The 22657-nt window shown below is 36.1% G+C and overlaps 2 protein-coding genes across 4 annotated transcripts in view; one reads left to right on the top strand and one right to left on the bottom strand.

The window, feature by feature from the left end:
* LOC114391129 (midasin-like) overlaps positions 1 to 15395 on the bottom strand; it is a 59357-nt gene extending 43962 nt beyond the window's left edge. The window contains exons 1-9 of the mRNA XM_028352125.1: positions 14951 to 15395; positions 14275 to 14597; positions 12480 to 12546; positions 12166 to 12401; positions 11863 to 12078; positions 11475 to 11644; positions 3849 to 3958; positions 3600 to 3719; positions 2447 to 2522 (exon numbers count right to left, since the gene is read on the bottom strand). Of these exons, the coding sequence (XP_028207926.1) occupies positions 2447 to 2522; positions 3600 to 3719; positions 3849 to 3958; positions 11475 to 11644; positions 11863 to 12078; positions 12166 to 12401; positions 12480 to 12546; positions 14275 to 14597; positions 14951 to 15055 (1423 nt within the window). The 5' untranslated portion in view covers positions 15056 to 15395. The remainder of the gene's footprint in view (positions 1 to 2446; positions 2523 to 3599; positions 3720 to 3848; positions 3959 to 11474; positions 11645 to 11862; positions 12079 to 12165; positions 12402 to 12479; positions 12547 to 14274; positions 14598 to 14950) is intronic.
* Positions 15396 to 17693: 2298 nt separating this feature from the next.
* LOC114389514 (60S ribosomal protein L18a-like protein) lies at positions 17694 to 21342 on the top strand. 3 transcript variants are annotated; one of them, XR_003661788.1, is made up of 5 exons: positions 17694 to 18034; positions 20046 to 20172; positions 20263 to 20380; positions 20549 to 20736; positions 21022 to 21342. XR_003661788.1 is itself a non-coding variant. In XM_028350201.1 (4 exons), exons 2-4 carry the CDS (start codon positions 20054 to 20056, stop codon positions 20600 to 20602), a joined length of 291 nt encoding a protein of 96 aa, XP_028206002.1. In that variant the 5' UTR covers positions 17694 to 18034; positions 20046 to 20053; the 3' UTR covers positions 20603 to 21342. The 3 variants fall into 3 exon arrangements, 2 of the variants coding, with proteins under 2 accessions (XP_028206002.1, XP_028206003.1); XM_028350201.1 differs by having other exon boundaries at positions 20549 to 21342; XM_028350202.1 differs by lacking the exon at positions 17694 to 18034 and having other exon boundaries at positions 18283 to 20172; positions 20549 to 21342.
* Positions 21343 to 22657: the final 1315 nt, after the last annotated feature.

Below are 22657 nucleotides of genomic sequence, written 5' to 3'. Positions count from 1 at the left end.
AAGTTGGTCCTAATGGTGAAGTTGATCGTCTTAAGGCCCAATTAGTGGCTAAAGGATATACCCAGATATATGGTCTTGACTATGGTGACACTTTCTCTCCTGTGGCCAAAATCACTACTATTTTGCTCTTCTTTGCCATGGCTGCTATTGTCATTGGCCCGTACATCAGCTGAATATTAAAAATGTTTTCTTCATGGTGAACTAGATGAGAAGATTTACATGGAGCAACCTCTTGGGTTTCTTGCTCAAGGGGAATCTGATCTAGTTTGTAAACTTCGTTAGTCCCTCTACGGGCTCAAACAATCTCAACGAGCTTGGTTTGAAAAATTCAGTCATGTTATTAAGTGTTTTGAGATGAAACGATGTGAAGCAGATCATTTAGTTTTTTATTGTCAGACATCTCCTGGAAAATGTGTCTTTCTTGTTGTTTATGTAGATGATATAGTCATTACAGGAAATGATAATGCTAAAGATTACCCAACTAAAAGAATACTTGTTCGATCATTTTCAGACTGAAGACCTTTGGAGGCTTAGGTACTTTCATAGTATTGAAGGTATTGTGGTTTCACAAAGGAAGTATGCCCTTTGTATTTTAGAAGAAATAGGCATGACTAATTCTAGACCCATTGATAGTCCTATGGACCCGAATCAGAAGTTAATGGCAAACCAAGGTAAATATCCAAAAAGATACAGAGGACTAGTTGGAAAGCTCATTTATCTCACAATTACAAGACCCAATGTTGTTAATGGCGGATGGCGGTTCATAGCGGAAAGTCAAAAATCCGCCATAAAAATAAGGCGGATGACATAGCGGAAAATGACGAACGTTATGGCAGACAAAAAAATAATAAAAATATACGTATAAATATAACAAAAAAATAAAAAAAAACAATGGATTGCATCCAAATAATAGGAAAAAAAACGGGTGTCAAAAATAAAAAAGGGTGTCAAATAGAAAAAGGAAAAAAAAAAGCTACCCTCATCAAAAACGGGTGTCAAACAGAAAAAAGAAAAAGCCCTCAGCCCAAGAAAAAAGAAATCAGACAATTCTCAAATGCCTAGCTTTCTTCCTTCTTTGTTTAAGAGACCAGTTTACCGTCGTCGCGCATCAGAGCACTGCTGTCGCGGTTGACGTGCGTCGTGCGTCATGCGGCGGTCGCGTGCGTCGTCCATTGGTCGTCGGTCTCTCGCGTGCATCGTCTGTTGGTCTGCTGCCGTCGTGCTCGAGAACGTCGTCTGCTTTTGTCGTGTGCATCGCCGGCGCCTGCGCCGCCATTCGTCGCACTGGAGACTGCTGCTGGTCGTGCCGCTGAAGAGGAGAAACTCGGGTATGGGGTCAGCCCAACCCCTGTCGCGAACGTTTCCTAAAATAAAAAATCCGTTATTCTGCCATTCACGTGATTCAGCCATGGCTATGGCGGCCGCCATAGCGCCGCCATAAGCAACCCGCAACACCACCGCTATTTGGTGGCGTTTTTCCAAATTTCCGCGACGCCATTCCACCATGGCCGCTTTTTAATAACACTGACAAGACCAAACATCTCCTTTGCAATTAGTGTGGCTAGTCAATTCATGCAAGCTCCTCATGTTGATCATTGGAAGGCTATGATTCGCATTCTTAGGTATATTAAGAAGGCTCCAAGACAAGGATTGTTATATGAGAACAAAGGAAATACCCAAATCTTTGGATTTTGTGAAGCTGATTGGGCTAGAGATGCCCCATAGACAAAAGATCTAATACTGGATATTGTGTATCCATTGGGGGCAATATTACCTCTTGGAAGAGCAAGAAACAAAACATTGTTGTTCGGTCTAGTGCAAAAGTAGAATATAGGGCTATGACCACAACCACTTGTGAGTTAGTTTGGATCAATCAACTTCTTCAAGAGTTGAAGTTTTGTGAAGTCAAACAAATGAAGTTGTATTGTGTCAACCAGGCAGCTCTTCACATTGCTTCCAATCCAGTGTTTCATGAAAGAACCAAACATATAAAGAGTGACAGCCACTTTATTAGGGAGAAACTGTTGTCCAAGGAGATTAGTACTGAATTTGTCATTTCAAATTATCAGCTTGCAGATATTTTGACCAAATCTGAGAGGACCTTGAATCCAGTTCATATGTTCTAAACTTGGAGCATACAATCTATATGCTCCAGCTTGGGAGGCAATGTTAGATTTATATATGTAGTTTTATATTTTGTTGACTTTTCTCTTTGCTTTAGTCATCTGTCATAGAGAGACAGCTTGTATTTTAATTCTCAATATATAAATATGTTTCAGCTGTGTGTGAGACACTCAAGTATTATAATCAAATATCTTAGTCTCAACCGAAAGAATCCCGGCTAAAATACCCAAGATACCAAACTAGCATGGGTATTGGCAAAACAATATCATGTGAAAAAAAAATTGACAATGAAATAGAAAATTGAAAGAGGTAAAGTAAAAACCTGCACTCTCAGATGTGTCAAACTTAGAAACAGCAATAGTTGAAAACATTCTAAAACTTTCAGCCACCCTTACTACCTGCAAAATATGTAATACTTCAACCATTAGTGACAACAGAGGAATGGACAGGCTAATAGACACAAAATCAACTCATTTAATACTCTGCCAACATGTGCACACCACTTTCCCCATAAAATTCATATCTTATGATCTTTGGTTAACTGGGCGGCCATAAAAGATGGCAAAGGATTCAGCCTTCATCATGTATCAACCAGATCTCAATGATAATTTTAAAGGTAAAAGAAGAAATACAACAGCCTGATAACAAATTATGTTGTCTACGCAGCATTTTGGAGCATTTGAAAAAAATCCAGACATAATTATCAACTGAAGTTTCCTCCTCTACCCACTTTGGTGTGATTAGTTTAAATTCATGACCTCATTATTGCATTTGCCTGTTTGGATCTAGAAAATGTTTTTTATTTTCATACTACATGTTTTCACTTTATTTCCAATTTTCACAATCCTGTCTTCAAAAATATTTAAGATGTTTTATACAAACATTTGAAAGCAAGGTGGAATTTTTTGTAATTAAAAGGAAAAAAAGATAAAGTTTCCAAAAATGTTTGTCCTTAACTTTTCATTTTTTTTAAAGAATTATTAAGAAAGGAGCGATGAAAATGACAGACTATTGGGAAAAAACCCCTCAAGCTATCATTTTATGCCTTGTTCGATATGGTTTCCAGTTTTAAATTTTGAAATTTATAAAAACAAACCATTTTTTAGTTTTATAACTTTTAATTTCAAATTTGTGATTTTCCTATTTCAAATTCTAATACTAAATCACAAGTCCAAACCACATTTATTTTTACAATATACAAACCACTCATTAGTTCCTAATTCCAGCTCATTTAGTGATATGACTATGAGCGACAGTGGGAGCAACTAGTCACGAAAGTGAGGCGGTGTGAACTGTGATAATGAAAATAGTGGTGGAAACAGGCATGCAAGTGGTGGCAAGCAATGATAGCAATGGTGACAAGGAAATAATGACTTCTAAAACAATGCCTTCTAGACTAGCAAAAACAATATATAACAAATTGAACTCCAATAACTTGCAAATTAACCATGCCGGTTGCAAAGTAAAGTAACCACCTCCCCATGTCCTGTTGCAAATGAAACAGCCCCTTCCAATAAAGGCATTAATATGGAGTGTAAATCAGATGGTGCTTTGTTGATATCCTCAAAAACTATCCACAAACCATTCTGCACAGCCTGAGATAAAGAAAGTACACAAAAGTAAAATAAGAAACTTCCCTGCAATTATCCAGGAACATATAGCAAAAAAATATGCATCTGTTGATAATTAGACTATTAGATATGATAAAAACAGTCAAAACAAACCTGGGTAAGTGACCCAGGTTGCCATCTAAACTCCCCAGGCCTATCTGCACTGACATAAGCCCCAACTAATGTTCTACCATCTATTTGATCATCCATCTGGATAGATAGAACTGCAAAACAACATAAGAGAATAAACAATTATCAATGTGAACAACAACCAAAGAAGAAATTCAGTACATATTTGGCTGAACTTGTTTATTCAAAATAAGCTCTTATTTTTACCAGCTTCTTTAGAGAGAATTTGAATTAAGAATTATTTTTCCAAATTTAAGCATTACAAAACATGCACTTATTAAGACGCAGAGAAGCTATTAGTAAAGAGGATAAGGAATCCTCATAAACAAAACAACAACAACAACAAAGCCTTATCCCATTAGGTGAGGTTGGCTACATGGGTCACACAATGTCATTCGGCGCGGTTAATAACCAAAGTTTCAAAACAACTAAACATAAAACAATCATTAAAAAAAACTCTTAGAATTTGAATTCGATCCTAACTCAACCTCAAAAGCTAAGTTTGCACAGCTGGACATCTGTGGGTAGTCTGATAATGGTCCAATAGGCCTGTAAGCCCAACAACAATCATTAAGATATTTAGCATGAAGCAACCACCTCTAGAAATGTCATAACAATACAGCGGATAACGGGATAGCTGCTATTATGAGGATATATATATATATATGGTACATTTTTTAACCATCATAACTAGAGCTTTTGGCTCCTCGGTGGAACCCCAAGTACCCCACAAGCTTCAATCCTTTGGGCCAGCTGTGGAACTGATCCTCGGTCTACGACTTTGTCACACTTAAAGTTCTTCATCTCTCTCCAATGATGGATTATGCGGGAATCAAAACCCAGATTCTCTCCCACAAACTAAGTGTGCATGGGGAGGGTGGAGAGCCCTGGATGACACAAGGAGGACCAGATATTTCTCTTCTTGGTGGAAGGGTTTGTTGCAGCTAAATCATCAGCAGCACGTAACAATACTTAAAAACCAGACAGAGTGGAGGGTGGGGAGTGGTGATAAATTCAGATTCTGGGAAGATTCTTGGGTAGGTGCTGGAGTTTCATTAATGGTAAAATATCCTAGATTATACAATATCTCCAACCAGCAACACCAACTTATCTGCAATGTGGGGAGCCAAAAAGATGCAGAGTGGGAATGGAGCCTTAATTGGAGGAGATCTTTATTTGAAAATGAAATTGGGATGGCAGCTGAATTTCTAGAGGAGCTGGCTCAGGTAAAAATTCAACAAAACAGACCAGACTCATGGGTTTGGAAGGTTGACCCGAGTGGGAATTATTCTACAAAATCAGCATATCGATTATTGATGGAAGTGACAACGGGGGCTGAAGAAGATACGAATCTTGTGGAGTTATGTAATCTTAAAATCCCTCTTAAGCAGACAGTGTTCGCATGGAGGCTCATCAAAGACCGATTGCCAACTAGGACAAACTTAAGGACCAGACAAGTGGAGTTGAATGATTCAAGGTGCCCACTGTGCAACAGATTGGATGAAGATGCAACACACCTATTTTTCCACTGCACCAAGACCCTACCTCTGTGGTGGGAATCTCAGTCTTGGATAAATTCATCTGGCGCATTTCCTCATAATCCCAAACATCATTTCCTGCAACATGAAAATTGGTCTGCTGTTGGAGTTAGAGCTAGAAGATGGAAATGCTGGTGGGTAGCACTCACATGGACAATTTGGAAGCACCGAAACAGGGTAGTCTTTGACAATCAGCCTTTTGATGGAAGTAAGGTCATGGATGACGCATTATTTCTGCTATGGTCTTGGCTCAAGGTTACGGAGAAGGGTTTCACTATGCAATTCTGCTTTTGGTCTTCCCATCTCAAAGCAGTCTTCTAGAAGTAGGGAGTGTTTCATGAATGTCAAAGTTTTAAACTACATTTGCAGGGCATGTGTATTTCCTATATGGGTTCAGTCAGATCCTTAGTATTTTGAATCTGCTGAATACCCATCCTATACTGTACCATAGTACCTCTGGTACTCTTATATAATATATCATTACTTTTGCTGAGCAAAAAAAAAGTGTGCATGGCCAACTATTTCTTTTTTTGCTCAGCAAAAATATGAATATTATAAATATTGAAAAGTACCAGTGGTACTAAGGCTACAAGTGAGGATATATTTATGCAGCTGGGTGGTGATATTTTATAGCACCACACTGCATGCATGTATATTTGTTACATGAGTATCAAAATCAACCATCCCTCCTAGATACTAAAAGCTTCCTTTAGGTTAGAGGATCATTGATTGAAATGTAGTGCAAAGTCCTTCTCTGAGGATTTGAGCCACGACCAAAGCAGTAGAATTGCATCTTCCAGCAATTTACTATTATATAATTAAGTATTAACAAAGCAATTAAAGCAATATTGAGGGCATTTGAATTAGTATCGGGCCTCAAAATTAATTTTGCTAAAAGTAGTTTTGGTGCTTTTGGGGTGTCGGAGCAATGGACACTAGATGCAGCCAATTACCCCAATTGTAGCTTGATGTCTTTCCCTTTTACATATCTCAGCGTTTTGATTGGAGCAAATCCAAGAAGATGTCAGACATGGGACCCTATTATTAGCAAGTGTGAGAGAAAACTAGTGAAATGGAAACAAAGACACCTGTCTTTTTGGGGGAGAGTGACTCTCATTAAGTCAGTGCTAACATCCATTCCTATTTATTTTTTCTCTTTTTTCAAGGTTCCTAAAAGGGTGGTGGACAAGTTGGTGAGTCTACATTAGACTTTCCTATGGGGGGTGCGGTCGAGCAAAACAAAATAGCTTGGATCAAATGGGATACGATATGCCTACCAAAGGATCAGATGATGCAGAGCTCAACTTAATGGAAGGTGGGATGTGGAGACAAATTTCACTTTTGGGAGGACAAGTGGAGAGGAGGTGAGAGTACATTACTAGAGAAATATCCAAGACTGTATTTAATATCTTCTCAGCAAAATCAACTCATACAACAGATGGGAGCTTGTAAAGACACTGGGTGGGAATGGGATTTCAGGTGGAGGAAACCATTGTTCGACAATGAAGTAGATATGGCGGTTTCTTTCCTAAATGAAGTTGAGGGCCATAGAATCCAGCCTCATATTCCAGATCAATGGGTGTGGGTGGCTGATCCTCAGGGTCAACACTCGGCTAGGGGTGCATATAATTTGCTCACGAAGGCTGTAACACATAAGATCCAGGATGGAGTGTTCAAGGAACTGTGGAAGCTCAAGGTCCCATTTAAAATTGTTTTCTTCGCATGGCGGCTAATCAAAGATAGGCTACCAACCAGAGTAAACCTTCGGAGGAGGCAAATCGAGTTACATGACGTGTTCTGTCCTTTTTGTGGATCATCGGAGGAGAGCGCATCGAGTTACATGACCTCTTCTTTCAATGCAGCAAAATACTTCCACTGTGGTGGGAATCACCCTCCTTAATCCATCTTGACCTGGATTTCAGCCTTAGTAATGATTCATGGGCTTGGGCAGCTGTCCATAAAGATTCCTGCAACTGCTTTCTTTTGGAAATTTCCTGGTCAATTAGCTGTCTGTGCATTGTCTTCCTCTAGCTTATTTAATTCAGCTTCCAGATTCTGGACTTTTTTGAAGGTGTCTCCATATTGTTCCTTGTTCCATATTTTTAGTCTGTGCTTCAGCCTCTTAATTTTTTCCTTTAATACATATGCTCCCCACCCTGAGACTTGAACAGAATTCCAACACTGGTTCACTACTGCCTTGAATGATCTGTCTGCTAACCAACAATCTAGGATCCTAAAAGGTTTAGGACCCCAATCGACATTCTTAATTCTAAGTAGAATAGGGCAGTGGTCAGAAAAATTCCTTGGCAAGGTAAATTGCACACTTCCAGGCCATCTGTCCCTCCATTCATGGGATATTAAGAACCTGTCCAATCTGCTTCTAGACTCTCCATTTGGTCTAAACCAAGTAAACTGTCTGCCAAAAGAAGGAGCCTCCAGGACCTCCAAATCATGAATCCATTCATTGAATTCCTGTATACTATTGTCTCCATATAACCTTTCACATTTTCCAATTCTCTCTAAGGGATTCCTTATGCAGTTAAAGTCCCCAAGCACACACCACAATCTTTCTTGGGACGATTGTTTTAACTGTCTCACTGTATCCCATAATATTCTCTTGTTGTGTATGTCACAAAGAGAATGTATGGTAACAATACATACTTTCTGTGCTTCTCTGATGCATTCCCCTTCCAAAAAGATGAAGCCATTACCAACTACCTTATTTTGTTATTTGAATTTTGTTTCATTCCACATGCAAAGGATACCACCAGCTGAGTTGTTAGTAGGTTGCATCTCCCACATAACATCATCACTCCCCCATAAAGCCTGACATAGTGACTTATCAATTGTTTCTTTCTTAGTTTCTTGAATACACATCATATGGACATTCTCCTTGTTAATCAATCTCCTTATTGCAGCCCATTTTACTCCCCTCCCCAAACCTCTGACATTATATGAAGCTATATTCATGGATCATTTATCATGACCCCCAATCTCTCGGCTTCTATTCTGTCTCTGTCCTCCATACTTCTTATTTTTTCTATGATTCTACTTTGCTGATCCTCTTCTATATTCCCCACTGTCACCCACAATTGTTTAATCATTGCCCACATGTTGATTGCCTCTAGGGCCTATGCTGATCCTGGGTTTGCCTCCACACCGAAATCATTGTTGTTATCTCTTGTCCCACTGGTAGTAGCCTTGCTTCTGCCGTCTGCATGTGACTTATTTACCTGTTCCTGGTTGGTATTACCCTGCCCTTCCTTCCTTTGGTATTTCCTTTGAGACCAACTCCCACGAGAGTATACTTGCCATTTGCAGCCCACTTCTGCATTATTTTTAGGGGGTTGAGGCCCAGATTAATTGCAGGTTCATTTAGTAGACCAGGTGATAGGCCCAAGTTAGGCCCATATTGCAATGTCATCACCTGTTGTCCCATTCTATTTTCTATTCCATGTGCCTCGTCTACTGTATCTCTTTCCTAATAGACTTCCTTCCCTGTTGCTAGGCTTTTGTCTCCTGAACATTCACGTGACTGCTTAGGGAGCTCCTTCTGTACCCCGCTAGGCTCCCCCTTCTCTCTCTTTCTATTTTCGTGAAAGGCACAGACCTGAAGCTCCTGGTTGGTAAGATAACTTCCCAAAGGTGGACTTGGCTTAAAGCTACGGAGAAAGGCTTTAATATTCCTTTTAACCAGTGGTCTACCAATCTTCTGGAGTCCTTCGGTTAATTTGTAATCTATCTCTAATAGTGGGGCTTTTTGTTGGGTTTGTTTTTGGAAGGTGGCACATTGAGTGCTTTGTATCTGTTTCCCTCAGTACCTCTGGTACTGTAAGGTTTATATATTAATAATACTATAATTTTGCCTTCCAAAAAAAATAGGTGAGACATGTGATGCACGTGCCTCGATGTTTGAATTAACCGTTGCCTTGCCCTTCGCTCTGGTCATTACCCGATGATCTTCACAGTTATCCATCGGACATCCATCCCCCTTCGAACCTGTGGGTAATCCGGCCAATATCTTCTCCCTGACGCCTGCGCTTGGCATAGGCGTTGGTCCATCTCCGTGGCTCGTGCATGCTCGTGGTCTGCACCCGCAACACTTATCGGGTCCGAAATATCATCTCCTACGAGGCTGTCGACAGATTCTATTTCCTCCGACGAGTCTCCATAGCTGCTTCCTCTGATGTGGTTCTCACAAGCCATCGACCCACACTCCTCGACGACATGAACCTTGAAGGTTTCGCCGCTGATGTGGACTTCAATCACGTGCTTGATCATCGACGGCCATGGAGTCCTGATGAGGACTCGTGCCTTGTCCATTCTCCGTTTGGCTTCGACGTCATCACCTACATCCACCATGTCTCCCATAACCACGACAATCTGCCTGATACGATTCCTATCCCAAGCTGGAGGTGGAATACCCCAGTGAACCCACACCATTCTATTCTCCGTGCGTATATTTGGCTTCCATCTCTCCAACGAATAGAAGGGAGATGTGTTTCCTTGTGTTCCACCACTCATGACTCGTTCCGCTTCATCTTCAGTCAAGCCAGGTAAGAGGACTAAGTCATCCCCTAGATATTTAGGGGTTAAGTCCATTCCCAGCTCCTATCGCAACTCCTCCTCCAACCTTTCGAACATGGATAGGTTGTTCAGTCATCCAACCCACGCATCCTCTAGCCATTTAGTTTCTTCTGTCTTTACGTTTAGGTATACTGAAGACCTGTAGTTGTCATATCCATGGAACTGTTGCTTTTGGTCCTTTCTTCGTTGATGATTGGTGTTTTTCTTTCTCACAGCATCCGTGTAAGATATTGGTTTTGTCTGACATTGCTGTGTAGCTCTCTGAAATCGTGTTTGTATGACACCTCCTTTGTTCTGTGCTTGTCTTCCTGTGTTTGTCTCTCTCGATTATACTTTGGGATGTTGACATATAGCTTCATGCCTCCAATGACAATGCTGTCTAGCTGCCTTGCCAGCTGTTGGATATCTTGGACCCCTTTAAATCGAACAAAACCATATCTTCTTCCACTGTAATTTCGTCGATTGGGTATGAAGATTTCTCTTACATCACCCCATCTTTTGAATTGCTGCCATAGTTCCTTCTCCGTGATGTCGTCCGCAAACCTTGTAAAGTAAAACGAAGAGATGTCTTTCCGATCTCTCCAATTTACTACATCAACACTGTGCTGTACTCTTCCTCTGGTCTCGGCATAATCCCATCGAGGTTCCTTTCCAGAGCTCGCTCTGTTTCTCACCTCTCTCTCTCCTCTACTCGTAACTCTTATCCACCCAGTGTCTCTCTCCTCTCGCTTCTCTCTCTCTTCTCTCTCCTCTCTCTCCTCTCTCATCTCTCACTTGTAATTATCTTAATAGCCAAATTTTTACGATATTTGCTATATAGGATAAAAGCTAAATCTTTTGCATTTCTTATTTTAGATTTAGATAATATTTTCCTTATCTTCAGCACTATCTTGTATCCATATATTTGTGTACCCCTATTACAACATGAATAAATGAGAGAACACAATTTTTCATATCTTTTCAAGTTGGTATCACAGTCATATATCTCAACACTCCTATTAACAGTTGTATTTAAGTGCTCATGGAAGTTAATTCCAACAATGAATTTAAAAAAACTGGCACACTTGAACCAACACAGCCATAGTGTGATATAAACCAATCTTGGTTACCATCTTCCATCATGTAATGATTAGTTTACCATCTACCATCTTCCTATTAACAGAGAAGGATTTCTTAATGCAAGAAGATAGAATTTTAGAACAGATTTATGTAATATGCTAACTTATATCAGATTGGTTCCATGGGCATACAAAATGTCAAGGGAGCATATCTGAATGTAATATGTACTTCTAGTACCACTGGTACTCAGTAATATAATATTATTTTTGCAGAGCAAAAAAAAGTTTACCCACACACCAACCCACCCAGCCAATCCCCAATCAAAGAAAAAACAACTAAAAGATATGTTCCTTCAACTCTAATGCTCAATCAATTTACAGACAAGGGCAAAAAAAACATAATAAGTAAACAGTATATTAAGGCCTACCTTGGTTTCCACAATCCTGAGCCAGCTTGGCAATGAGAGCAGATTTTCCAGAACCAGAGGGACCATATAAAAGAACAGGCCACTTTTGACTCACTGCCAAAAGAACTCTATCATAACTTCTTTTCACAGCTGAGGTAAATACGAATGTATTACTTACTGATACATCATCCCTAAAATTACAGAAGATAACCCAAATGAAATAGGATATACGAATATCGGTAGGAGTTACCAAAGAGAAGCTACAGGAAATAAATCAAGGGAAAGCATAAAGAAGATCATTTAAGAAAGTTCAAGCACTATAAAAGTAAGCAAGTGAATAGTATTTAAAATTAAAATGTCAATACAAGTCAAAAACATCAGTTTCAAATCCAAATGGAATAAGCTATACCTAGTTGTAAGCCGTTGACTCTTAAAATGTGGTTGCAACTCATGCAGCTTTGGTGAACTAACAGGCTGATTATTCAAGCCAAATGATTTTAAACAGTTCTCATTCTTGAAATCCATTCTTCTATCTGGAGAACCAGACACATAGTCTGCTACTGGATTTGGATCAACATACCAACCAGCTTTCTCAAGTGACGTGTCCTGACAGAACTCTTCCCAACTGAATATGGCAAGTCGAAGATTGTCATTAAATATGCACTACATTTTAAGTACAACATACAGCTGAAAACAAGAAAACAATACTAACCGCAATAGACAAGAAAATGCCTCCTCGGCTCCAATATTCAAGTTTTCAGTGGCTTTATAACCTAATTTGAGCAGAACTCTTAATGTCTGCACCACACACCATGTAAGATCTGGTTTGTGTGGGTCTTTTACAAGATCTAAAAAACAAGACCAGTCCCAGAGCTTTGAGAAAATTTCAGGTTCCATTAGAAGGAGGCGGTATGATATTTGGGCAACATGAAGTTCACGGGTCTCGACCTGTAAAAACAAGGCATTACTTGGCAATACACAGAAGCAGTGTCTCAATTATTTCTCAAAAAATCTTTATATACTGACCGTAACTTGTTTCACTGAAAACCTTGCAAATGGAGAAGGAGCAAAATTGAAATAGCTTAATACAGAACTGCAACAAACAGCAAAGATTGCATGGTGTTACTGAAAAGGTAAATTAGAACAAAACAAACTAGACAAAAGCTCAGATCACTAATTTTTTTAACACGAATGCCATTTGTGAAAATTGGAAGATAAATACCACAAAACTTGGGACAATCCACTATATGCCTTATAATTGTGTAAAAAAATCAGGGAAAACAGTGATTTATAATGTAAATTTCCAAATCCAAAAAGAAAACTATTTATCAAAATGTTGCTGATATAATCACCCTTTCCTTGGAAATTCAGAATTGGAAAACATTTTTCTCGTTTGTATTTTTCTTTTTTACAAGTAGTTTTTTTTACTGGGACAAAATGGAAGAATTGATGCAAATTAACATAAACTGATAAACATTATCTCTACACATGAACATACTCTTCATTATTAAAGAGAATGATTAAATTGCAAAACAATAGGTTACATCCTCATAAGAAAAGGTGCAAGCAATGATATAGAGTTTACACTAAACCATTCACAGAAACAAAGAAAGTAACTACAAAAGGCACATTTTGGTTATTACAGTCTCCACAAGCTGTATAGAGGGGCTTTATGCAGTTCGGGATTAACTCACGGAGGGGGTATATTTTTTGTTGAATATCAGAGATGATCATGATCCCATTACTACACATAGCTTGCATCGAGGCGAGAAAGGAAAGGAGATTAGGTCTGTGACCTGGTTTTAGATTGTTGGATTGGATTTTAATTTTTCCCTCATACAATAAGTTTCATCGATTCAGGTATGTGTATATCGGAACAGAGGTGATCTGAAGGTATTGAAGTAACAACGAAGGATGGCACATGTTGGGGTGGGGGGCGAGGGGTGATCTTGATTTGTAAAAAGTACAGTATTATATGGCTTATGCAGTCAAGCTCCCGTACTAGTGCTCATTGGTTTTTGTTATACAGGGCATTAGTGGAAGGCAATTGTAAACTGGAATGCAGGGTTTGGACAGAAACTAGCATGTATAGCTTATAGAATTCACGGTTAAAGATTTTTTGTGAGGGTCTGATAGTTAGGCAAGAGAACTTATTAGATTACAGAACGATTACTGTAATTTGATGGTTTTGTAAGGGTCGGCGGTCAGGTACCCCTTGCCCTATTTTCTCTTCCTTAATGATATTTTCTTTGCATCCACCAAAAAAAATGATATTTTCTTTTCTAATCAAAAAACAAAAAAAAAAGACACATTTTGCATTCCTAGTTTTTTAAGATTTTTTTTTTTTTTTGCTCAGCAAAAATAGATATATTTATATATATGAGGAGTACCAGTGGTACTAAATATACATGATGGAATTATGTAGACAGCTAGTTCCTGTAGAGGGAACCTAGCTAGTCTCACTATAAGAAGTTACAATTGTCCTTCACATACTATCTCTTCCTAAATACAAAAACCTTCTCTTAGATTAGTGGACCATTGGTGAAAGTGCAGAGCAAAATCTTTCTCCTTAGATTTAAGCCATGTCCAAATTAGGAGTATCGCATTGTCCAGCACTTTGCTTCCATTGAAGGTTTCATTTAGAAAAACTATCCTATTTTTTAAGATAATAATTAACACTAATAACCATCTTTCTACCAGAATCATAAGAACATCACCAACGAAAGCACACAACAGAGAAAAAGAAATGAAGCATGAAGAAATAGATAGATAAGCTGCATAGAAGAAGTTATTGTAAACAAGGCTCAGGGAAGATATCAACCTCAGCAGAAAAGGACCCATGTCAAGAGCCCGACAGAAGGCTAGGCAAGCAAGCTCATGAAGATCCAGACCCCTTCCCTGCCCCCAACTATAAAACTCTATGACATTCACAACTCCATCCAAAACTCTGTCACGATCATCTTCAGCAGCAGTATCATCAGGAATAGACCTCAAATTTGGCACAAGACGAAGCAAAGCAACAGCTTTATCTACAATATGTCGAGCAATAGGTCGGAAACACCCCATCAACGGAATTGTATAACTGGGGTGCAGAAACACCCCTACTAACACATTAACAACTTCCTCTTCTGTCACCAAGTCTCCCTGTACACAAGAAAAAACACATAAATAAAAATAACAGGCAATACAAAAAGGATAGTGTTCTTTTTAAAAAAAAAAATTATTGAAGACTACAAAATCATGAAGGAGTGGGACCCACACAATTTTGTGGTTTTCAACAAGTTCTGGTAAAATAAAGAGTATCTTAGAAAATGTGTTGTTAGCATTTCTCACTCAAAAAGACTCCAATAAAAAGAGCATGTGTTAGGACGAAGGCATTTCAAAACTCGAGTGTTTGAAATGCAATTGAACTCTTCACATGCAAAAATTTTGTTTGGATGGTCATCAACAATTTTCGTGAAAAGCAAGTAAAGGAATGAAAATTTAAGAAGCAATACCATTCGTTCGAGCGATTCAAGCGGCGGAAAACACTGGAGCTTCGGGCAACGATCGAGGAACCTCCGAAGCGAAGAATGAAGGCTGAAACTACCGTCAATCGCCATTTGAAGCTGAAACACTTCTTGTCTATAAGCTGAACAGTGAAAGAGTATTGTATATATAAAAAGCAAAATATATTGAAGGAAAAAAATACTATCGACCTAAGAGAGCTAGTTTTTGCTTTCACTTCAAGTAGCAAAACGCAGTCAAAAAGCAACGAAAGAAAACAAAAAGTGATTAAGTTAATTAGAGAAGGTTATGGTTTTGATTGAATGTTCGTCGCAGTTCAAATCAACTCCACCGTTCGCAACTGAGTGAGTGGTGTGTGTGTGATGGTCTTCCGAGGCGAGTCTCAGTCTCCGTCTCCGAGAAAGCTCTCTGCTGTTGTTTGAATCGTGCGGGGTTTTAGGGTTTAAGAGCTTTATATATATACGTTCTCAGTGTGCCGACTTAGAGCTAGTATTTCATTATTAAAAAAAAACACTATATTAAAAGATAACTTTTGTCCAATTTGGTTCACAGTCGAAAACAATTTTTTTAGAGACAATTAATCTCTTGCTAGTGTCTGTGCATATCATTACTCACAAAGGGATTTTTATGCCAGAAAATAAATATTTCTTATCTCATCCATCAGAATTAAATATTAGTTGAAGGTTAGATTATTATTTATCTAAATAAAAAAAATATAGTTATAATATAGAGTTACATACAAATACGAAGAGTATTTTTTAGGTTAAAGTAATATATAAGATTTTGAACTATTTAAAATTTTGTAATTAAAATGTTTAATTTAAAAATTTGTGATTAGTTCGTTGATCATTTAAATTTTTGTGGTTTAATTTGTGAAATAGTTTAAAATTAAATATGACAAAGGAACAAGTTTCTTTTCTTGTTTTAGAAAAAAATATAACAATTTCAAATTTAAGATTAATATAGATGACTTTAACATTTTAAAATTCATTATCATCATTGGTAGGTTTTATTTAGAGGTATTCATCCTTTAAATAGAGACTCAAAAAAATCTAAAAGTATTCATAAAATTACTTAAACCGAAAAGCTAAATTAACACAATTAATTCAATTGAGATTTATTGATGATTTAAGTCAAATTCGATTCAACTTATTCAAACATGATATATATCACTTTAACAAAATTGATTTTTATTTTATCAAATCTATATTTTGGGTAAAGAATGGCAATTCACACTCTAGCATACTATTTGGAGGTAAATTATAATATTCTTATTAATTTTTTTTTATAATATGCATTTTTTAGCTAAAATAAGTGTAAAGGAAGACTCTTTTGTTACCCAAACCCCCAAATTCCAAATGCTAATTAAGTATTTTGATTAGTTTATAAGCTAGTTTGAATAAAATGATAAATGAGACAAGTATTTTTGATTTCTTATAAAATAGTTTATTTGTCAGACTTTTTTTCCTTTCATCCTTTTCTTCTCTAATAAACTCATCTTGTATGCGCTTCAAGGTCATCGATAAAGTTTTGTTAGTAATTTTAGTGGAACAATTTCATACAAACACGAAAGTGATATTGAGTTTGCTTTTTAGCTTTTAGCGTTAGATATAAACATACAAGTTTAGGTGTATACTATATTAGGGATAGTTTTATTCAGATTGAATAATATCATTATAAAACATATGAATTGATTATGATAAAATACAAAATAAAAATCTTTAACCTTTTTTATTTCAAAGTTGGGATATCAATTCCAAATAAATCTTTAAATTTAAAAAATGTATTACAAAAAAGGATTAATTATAAAATTTATGAATAAACTTTCAACATTTTGTGAATTTTATCACTTAAGTTTTATTTTCACGAATTTACCACTTAATTTTCATAATTTTACAGATTTTACCACAAAAGTTTTTTTTACGAGTTTTATCATTTAACTTTCAATATTTAACAAATTTTATCATCTAAAATTTCAATTTTTGTGCATTTTAGCATTATAGTAACAAAGCAATGTAATAAATCACTTTTTTATATATTATTGTTTATTGATGGTAACTACGACCCATGTTAAAAGTCAAAATTATTCATCTTTAATAGATAATTTTCAAAATCACCTAATTTGATATATAATTTTACAAAACCATTTAGTTTGATAAAAAAAATTCGTCTGTGGTGGTAGAGTGCAAAAGAATAAAAAGCTTGAGTGATAAATTTTGTAAAAAAAAAAATTGGGTGATAAATTTTGTGAAATAATTAAAGTTGAGTTAAACCATATAGTTTGATAAAAAAAAAAGTTTATCTATGATGATAAAATATGCAAAATTTGAAAACTTGAATAAAAATTAACGAAAAATAAAATTTAGATGATAAAATTTGTAAAATAATTAAAGATGAGTGATAAAATTTACAATTAAACCTATAAAAATATTTTTTTTAAAAAAATCACATACAATTTATGAATATATATTTTTATTTATGATATGTTTTTTTACTTATTTATATTGAAACAATTTTAAATATTTTCTATAATTTTAACCATATGCTATAATATACATCATCTATCTCCTATCCTTAATTCCTTACCTATACAAATCTAAGTTTTATTTATTTGGAAATAACTTAATTTTGATTAACAACAACCATAATTACTCAGAACTTAATCATACTTGATGTTTCACGGTCCTCGGTCCTTTCAATAGTATATCATAGGAGAATCAAATTTATACGAGAATCAAACTAAGTTCTTCCTCTATAAAACTGAACTACATGAAAAGAATACCAACCCAAAAGTTCAAAATTAAATCTCAATTTATTCTGTCAACTTGAAAAAAAAAAAAAGAAACAAAAGAAGAAAAAAATCAGGAACACGACGTCGGATGCAGAAGCCAGTGTATTGATTTTGTTACAGCAACTGAAGCGAGAAAAAAGCAAAGAGTTCCCACTCTGTACTATCCCTTACCGTTCCCAACAACATACGAACAACAACAACGCCATGTAGAGACACAACGGCTTCCTTTTTCTCCTTCGGAAACGCTTCTCTTTCTCACTTTCCTTTGCTTTTTAATTCAAAGGTAATTTTTTTATTTTTATGCATTTTTTTCCCTCGGGGGAGTGAGAGATGGAAAATTAGAAGATGGGTTTGAAGGAATTCCGTTGATGAAACATGGGTCCTCGCTGTTTTTAAATATGTATGTGATTTTTTAAATAAAGTTTTAATTTTTTTTTATTGTATTGATGGCTTTTGGGATACAGCATTAATCTTTATATATATATATATATATATATATATATATGTATGTATGTATGTATGTATGTATGTATGTTTTTGTAAATATAGTTTGAGCTAATAACTTTACTTGTAAGGCAGTGCTGATTTCAGTGTGGTTCTCTTCTCTTTATTCTTGCATTGATTCTGAAGTTTGTGCATAATTGTGCCTGACTTCTGATTTTGGTAATTGTCCACCCCACCACTCTTTTTTAGTGTCTAGAACTAGAATTTCAGTAATTGGGGAAATTGGGTGATGTGAGTGTTTTCTTGCTTTGCCTTGTAAGTGGTGGATCCTCTAGCTTGCATAAGGAAGTAAGGCTAAACCATATTTAGTGTTCATAAATCATAGTTGGGCATTGCTTGAATGCTTGGTTATGTTGAGGACCAATTGAAGTAACCACTCATAATTCATTTTCTGGTGTGTGTAATCTTTTTACTCACTGTAGATGAATTAGATGTTTTCTGATATTGAAAAAATAAATAGATGCTTTCATTGGTCAGCGATGTGTTAATTTGATCATCCCCTTTTTCTGAGATATGCTCTAGATCCTTTATCAAGTACCTTCAATCTGTGGATGGTCTACCTCTTAGATGTGGAATTGATAACTGATTATAATTTAGGAATGGAAAATCTTGGTCTGAAACTGTCCCCTCCACTCCGTGAAATTCGGGATTGAGATTTGAGAGTTCTTTATAAGGAGGGCAGCCTGTGTCTGACAGTACTTTTTAGTGAAATGCTGGAATTCCATATCATTTTGTTTTGAGTTATCATGTGAAAAGTGCAATTTGTGTAGTTTGTTTGGATGTCTGTTTATACTGTTGGAAACGACCTCTTATTTGTAGTGGTGTTACCAGGAGATTCCAAATTGATTTTGAATATTTTGATTTCTTGTGTAAGTTAAACACTGCTAGATTTTCTTCTATTTTAGTGGCCCCTGCTAGGTAGAATACTGGAATTGTGCTCTGAAAGTTTAACTTGCTATTGGCTGTTGCTGCCTTGATGGATGTATGATTTTGTATGCAAATGCCATACAAGAGGCATTAATATGGTGCTAGCCTTGTATTCAGAAACTCATAATATAATGATCTCATTATCTCATCATTAGTATTTATTGTCAGCTTTCTTTTTGTTGAGGGTTATATTACCATATATAATGCCTCAAAAACTATTGGATAACTGAGGTTGTTGTTTTAATGCCTCAAAAACTATTGAATCAATTACCCTAAAAAAAGTATGCAAATCCCGTGTTAATCTTAATTTGACGGATTCATTTTCATAGAAAGTAGGGAGGATACTGATGCTTTTTCTTATTTCAACTGAAATTGATAACAAATATGGAGAGAGAGAGAGAGAGGAGGTAAGGTTTTAACGGACTTATCTCAATTTCACAGATGATAAAGTAAACACGTAAAGATAAATAACAATATAAAGATAAGGATAAATCCAAACCTAGCCAGAGACTATCTCACTTATCTCAATCGCTCATTGCATATTTTTTTTTCCATGGAATGAGGTGTAGAAACTCTTTTTCATTATTTTCTAATGCTATTCTTATTTAGTATTCTTTTTTTTTTTTTTTTTTGGGTAGTGATCATGATCATTGGCAGATGACATCTACTTCTCATCTTGACTTTTTTTGTTTTATTTTCTTGTTTCTGTCTTGGTTTCAATTTATTCCCACCTCCTAAAAGTATTATGATGATATCCATGCTTTGTTGCTAAGGCTTTTTTGTAAAGAAAAACACTCAAATATGCAAGTATTCCTCTTTTATGTGTGAAAAATAGTAACTAAAGTTGAGTTTAATATACAAAGGGCTCTAGATGGATACAGCTGACCAAAGAAAAGGCGAGTATCCTCCTACTAGGGATACAGAGAACCCACTATTGGGAAAATTTGACAAGCCACTTCCATGTTTTGGCTGTGGCATTGGATGGTTCTCGTGAGTAATTTTGTACAGATTTACTCTTTCTCAATTTCTTCTGCCTGCATAGTTTGATGTTTGCATCTAGTCCCCTCCTTTTCTTTCCAGTCTTCTGCTAGGATTTGTTTGCCCACTAATGTGGTATTATGCTACAATTCTCTACTTTGGAAATTACTATCATAAGGATCCAAGAGAGCGGGCTGGGCTTGCTGCTTCTGCAATTGCTGTAAGTCTTGTACTTTAATTTAAGAAGTATATTCTGCTGTTTTGCATATTCTTCTACTTTGCAGAAGTATATTCTGCTGTTTCATTTGCCATATCTAATCTTATTTATGTTGTCATTGGAGTGATTGTTTTTTATTCTTGTTTTAATACATTGTTATTGGTGTTGCAGGCTCTACTTTTCACAATTGCCGCAGTGATAACAGTAGCTGTTATTTTCTTGTAATTTACCTTTCAACTAACCACCTATCTCTAGCTAAGGTGACAAAAAAATCACTTCTAATATCAGCCCCTACACGAGGAAGGCAAGCCTGATCCATCCACGGTAGATCAAACTCTTGTGATCATCAAGAAAAATAGGTACCAAAGCACCAAAGGTCTAAAGCTATTTCCATTCCATTATGTGGATGTAGAGCTGCTTTTTTCCCCCTTCTTGGAGTTGTGTATAGACAAGGATGATATAACTCGGATTTTATCAAAAAAGATGGTTCAGTTAACTTATTTTGGTGTGTATGTGTCTCGTGTTGGTAACTAGTTGCTATCATTAATTTATTAGAAAAAAAACAAGAAAGTGAAAATATAGTGCTGCTGGTATTTGATCATATGAAAGCCTGGTTTTATGTGCTGTTCTCCGCTTGAATCCAGGGTGAAGCTGGTGGTATCTGGTGCATGAGGAAGACCCCAAGTTGATGTCCTTTGGAACACTCCTCATATTGTTCACGTTCAAGTAGAAGTTGCATTTTTGCTAAGTACTTCAAGATGAGAAATGTTCAAAAGAACCAAAACAGGTGTAAAGTACTTGATGTGTCAACGCTTGGTCATGAATATTTGCAGTTGCTATCTAACAAGTTTAAGATAGCCTTTTAATTGCAATTGCATTTCAGCTATTTGTGATTCACCTAATAACTTTGGTATGACATGATTCTAAAATACGTGGAGAGCATCAAGAATCCCTCTCTCAAAGAACACACTTTTGTTTTGTCTTACTCTAATTTTGATTTTTTTTAAAATAATAGGTTAATGTATAATTGTGGTGGAGTAGTGGCTTTGGAGAATGCACTTTTTACTTTTGACTTATATTTTTAAAATTTCAACATAATTAATCGCTTATTTTACTCTCTAAATAAAATTGAAGGAAGTAAAAGTACATTTTATATTATATAATGAGAAAATAAGTTATAGTGTAAAATAAATTTATTTTGTCATTTAATTACAAATCATTCTATATGATAAGTTTGTTAATTTTATAATGACTACCTCAAAAGTCAAATTACTAGTGATTCCTAATCAATAGTAAGTAAAAGTTTATACATTGATAATGTCTAAGTCATTAAACTCATATATAATAATGTCTAAGTCATGTAGAAAGACCGCATTTGAGGTGTTTAAGTGTTTATAACATTCACGTTGGAATATTCACATTGTGTTTGATTTACTTGAACTAAACTTTATCTTCTTCTCACATAGAATTTATATTCAATGTACTCTCTAATGAAAGATGTCTTCTATCATACAAAACTTTTTTTGCCCTTAGATACATTTGTTACTCGATGGATGTCCAAGATACTATGATCTCAATAGTAGGAGATTGTCTTTTTCTTTTCTTTCTTATATCAACAAAAAAACTTTTTCCCCTCAAAAATCATTACCGAAACATTTGCTCACAAAAAATAGAATTAATATCACTATCAACATCAAACCTAAGACATAAGAATTAAAAAAATACAATGAAGATCTCTTCGGTCTCCATTCTAACACTATTGAACACTCCTATGATTTTATTTACATACAATTACACAGTATTAGAAATAATGACATCTGAACGAACAATATAATGACACATTGACACCTAAAAACACAACACAAACCCAACACTGATTTTCATTGACACCATTTTTTTTTTATTTTCATTCTTTTTTGTCTTCATCACTTACATCCTCCCCCTCCATCGTGAACGACAAAGTCTCCTACCTCACGATGGCTTCAGAAGACGTCTCTCATAGAGATGGAGGCGACACAAGGAAGTTGGTCGGAGTTCGTTCATTTTAGTTGGCATTACCTTACTCAGTCCGAAGTGTGTATCAAAGACGAAAAGGAAAGGGAAGGTTAGCGATAGAGAAACCTTAAAAAAAAAAAAAAGAACAATTATATGGTATTTTTTCCATCCTGCGCACCCTCATCCATCCAACTCTCCATTTCAATCACACAGCTCTAAAACGTTTTCACACCGTGCTTTGGGACCTATGATATGAAGGTCATGCACCGTTTTCAAGATGATACA

The sequence above is a fragment of the Glycine soja genome, chromosome 16 (genome assembly GCF_004193775.1).
Source record: "Glycine soja cultivar W05 chromosome 16, ASM419377v2, whole genome shotgun sequence".
In the NCBI taxonomy this organism is placed as follows: Eukaryota; Viridiplantae; Streptophyta; class Magnoliopsida; order Fabales; family Fabaceae; genus Glycine; species Glycine soja.
This window is presented reverse-complemented; position numbering and strand designations above follow the sequence as displayed.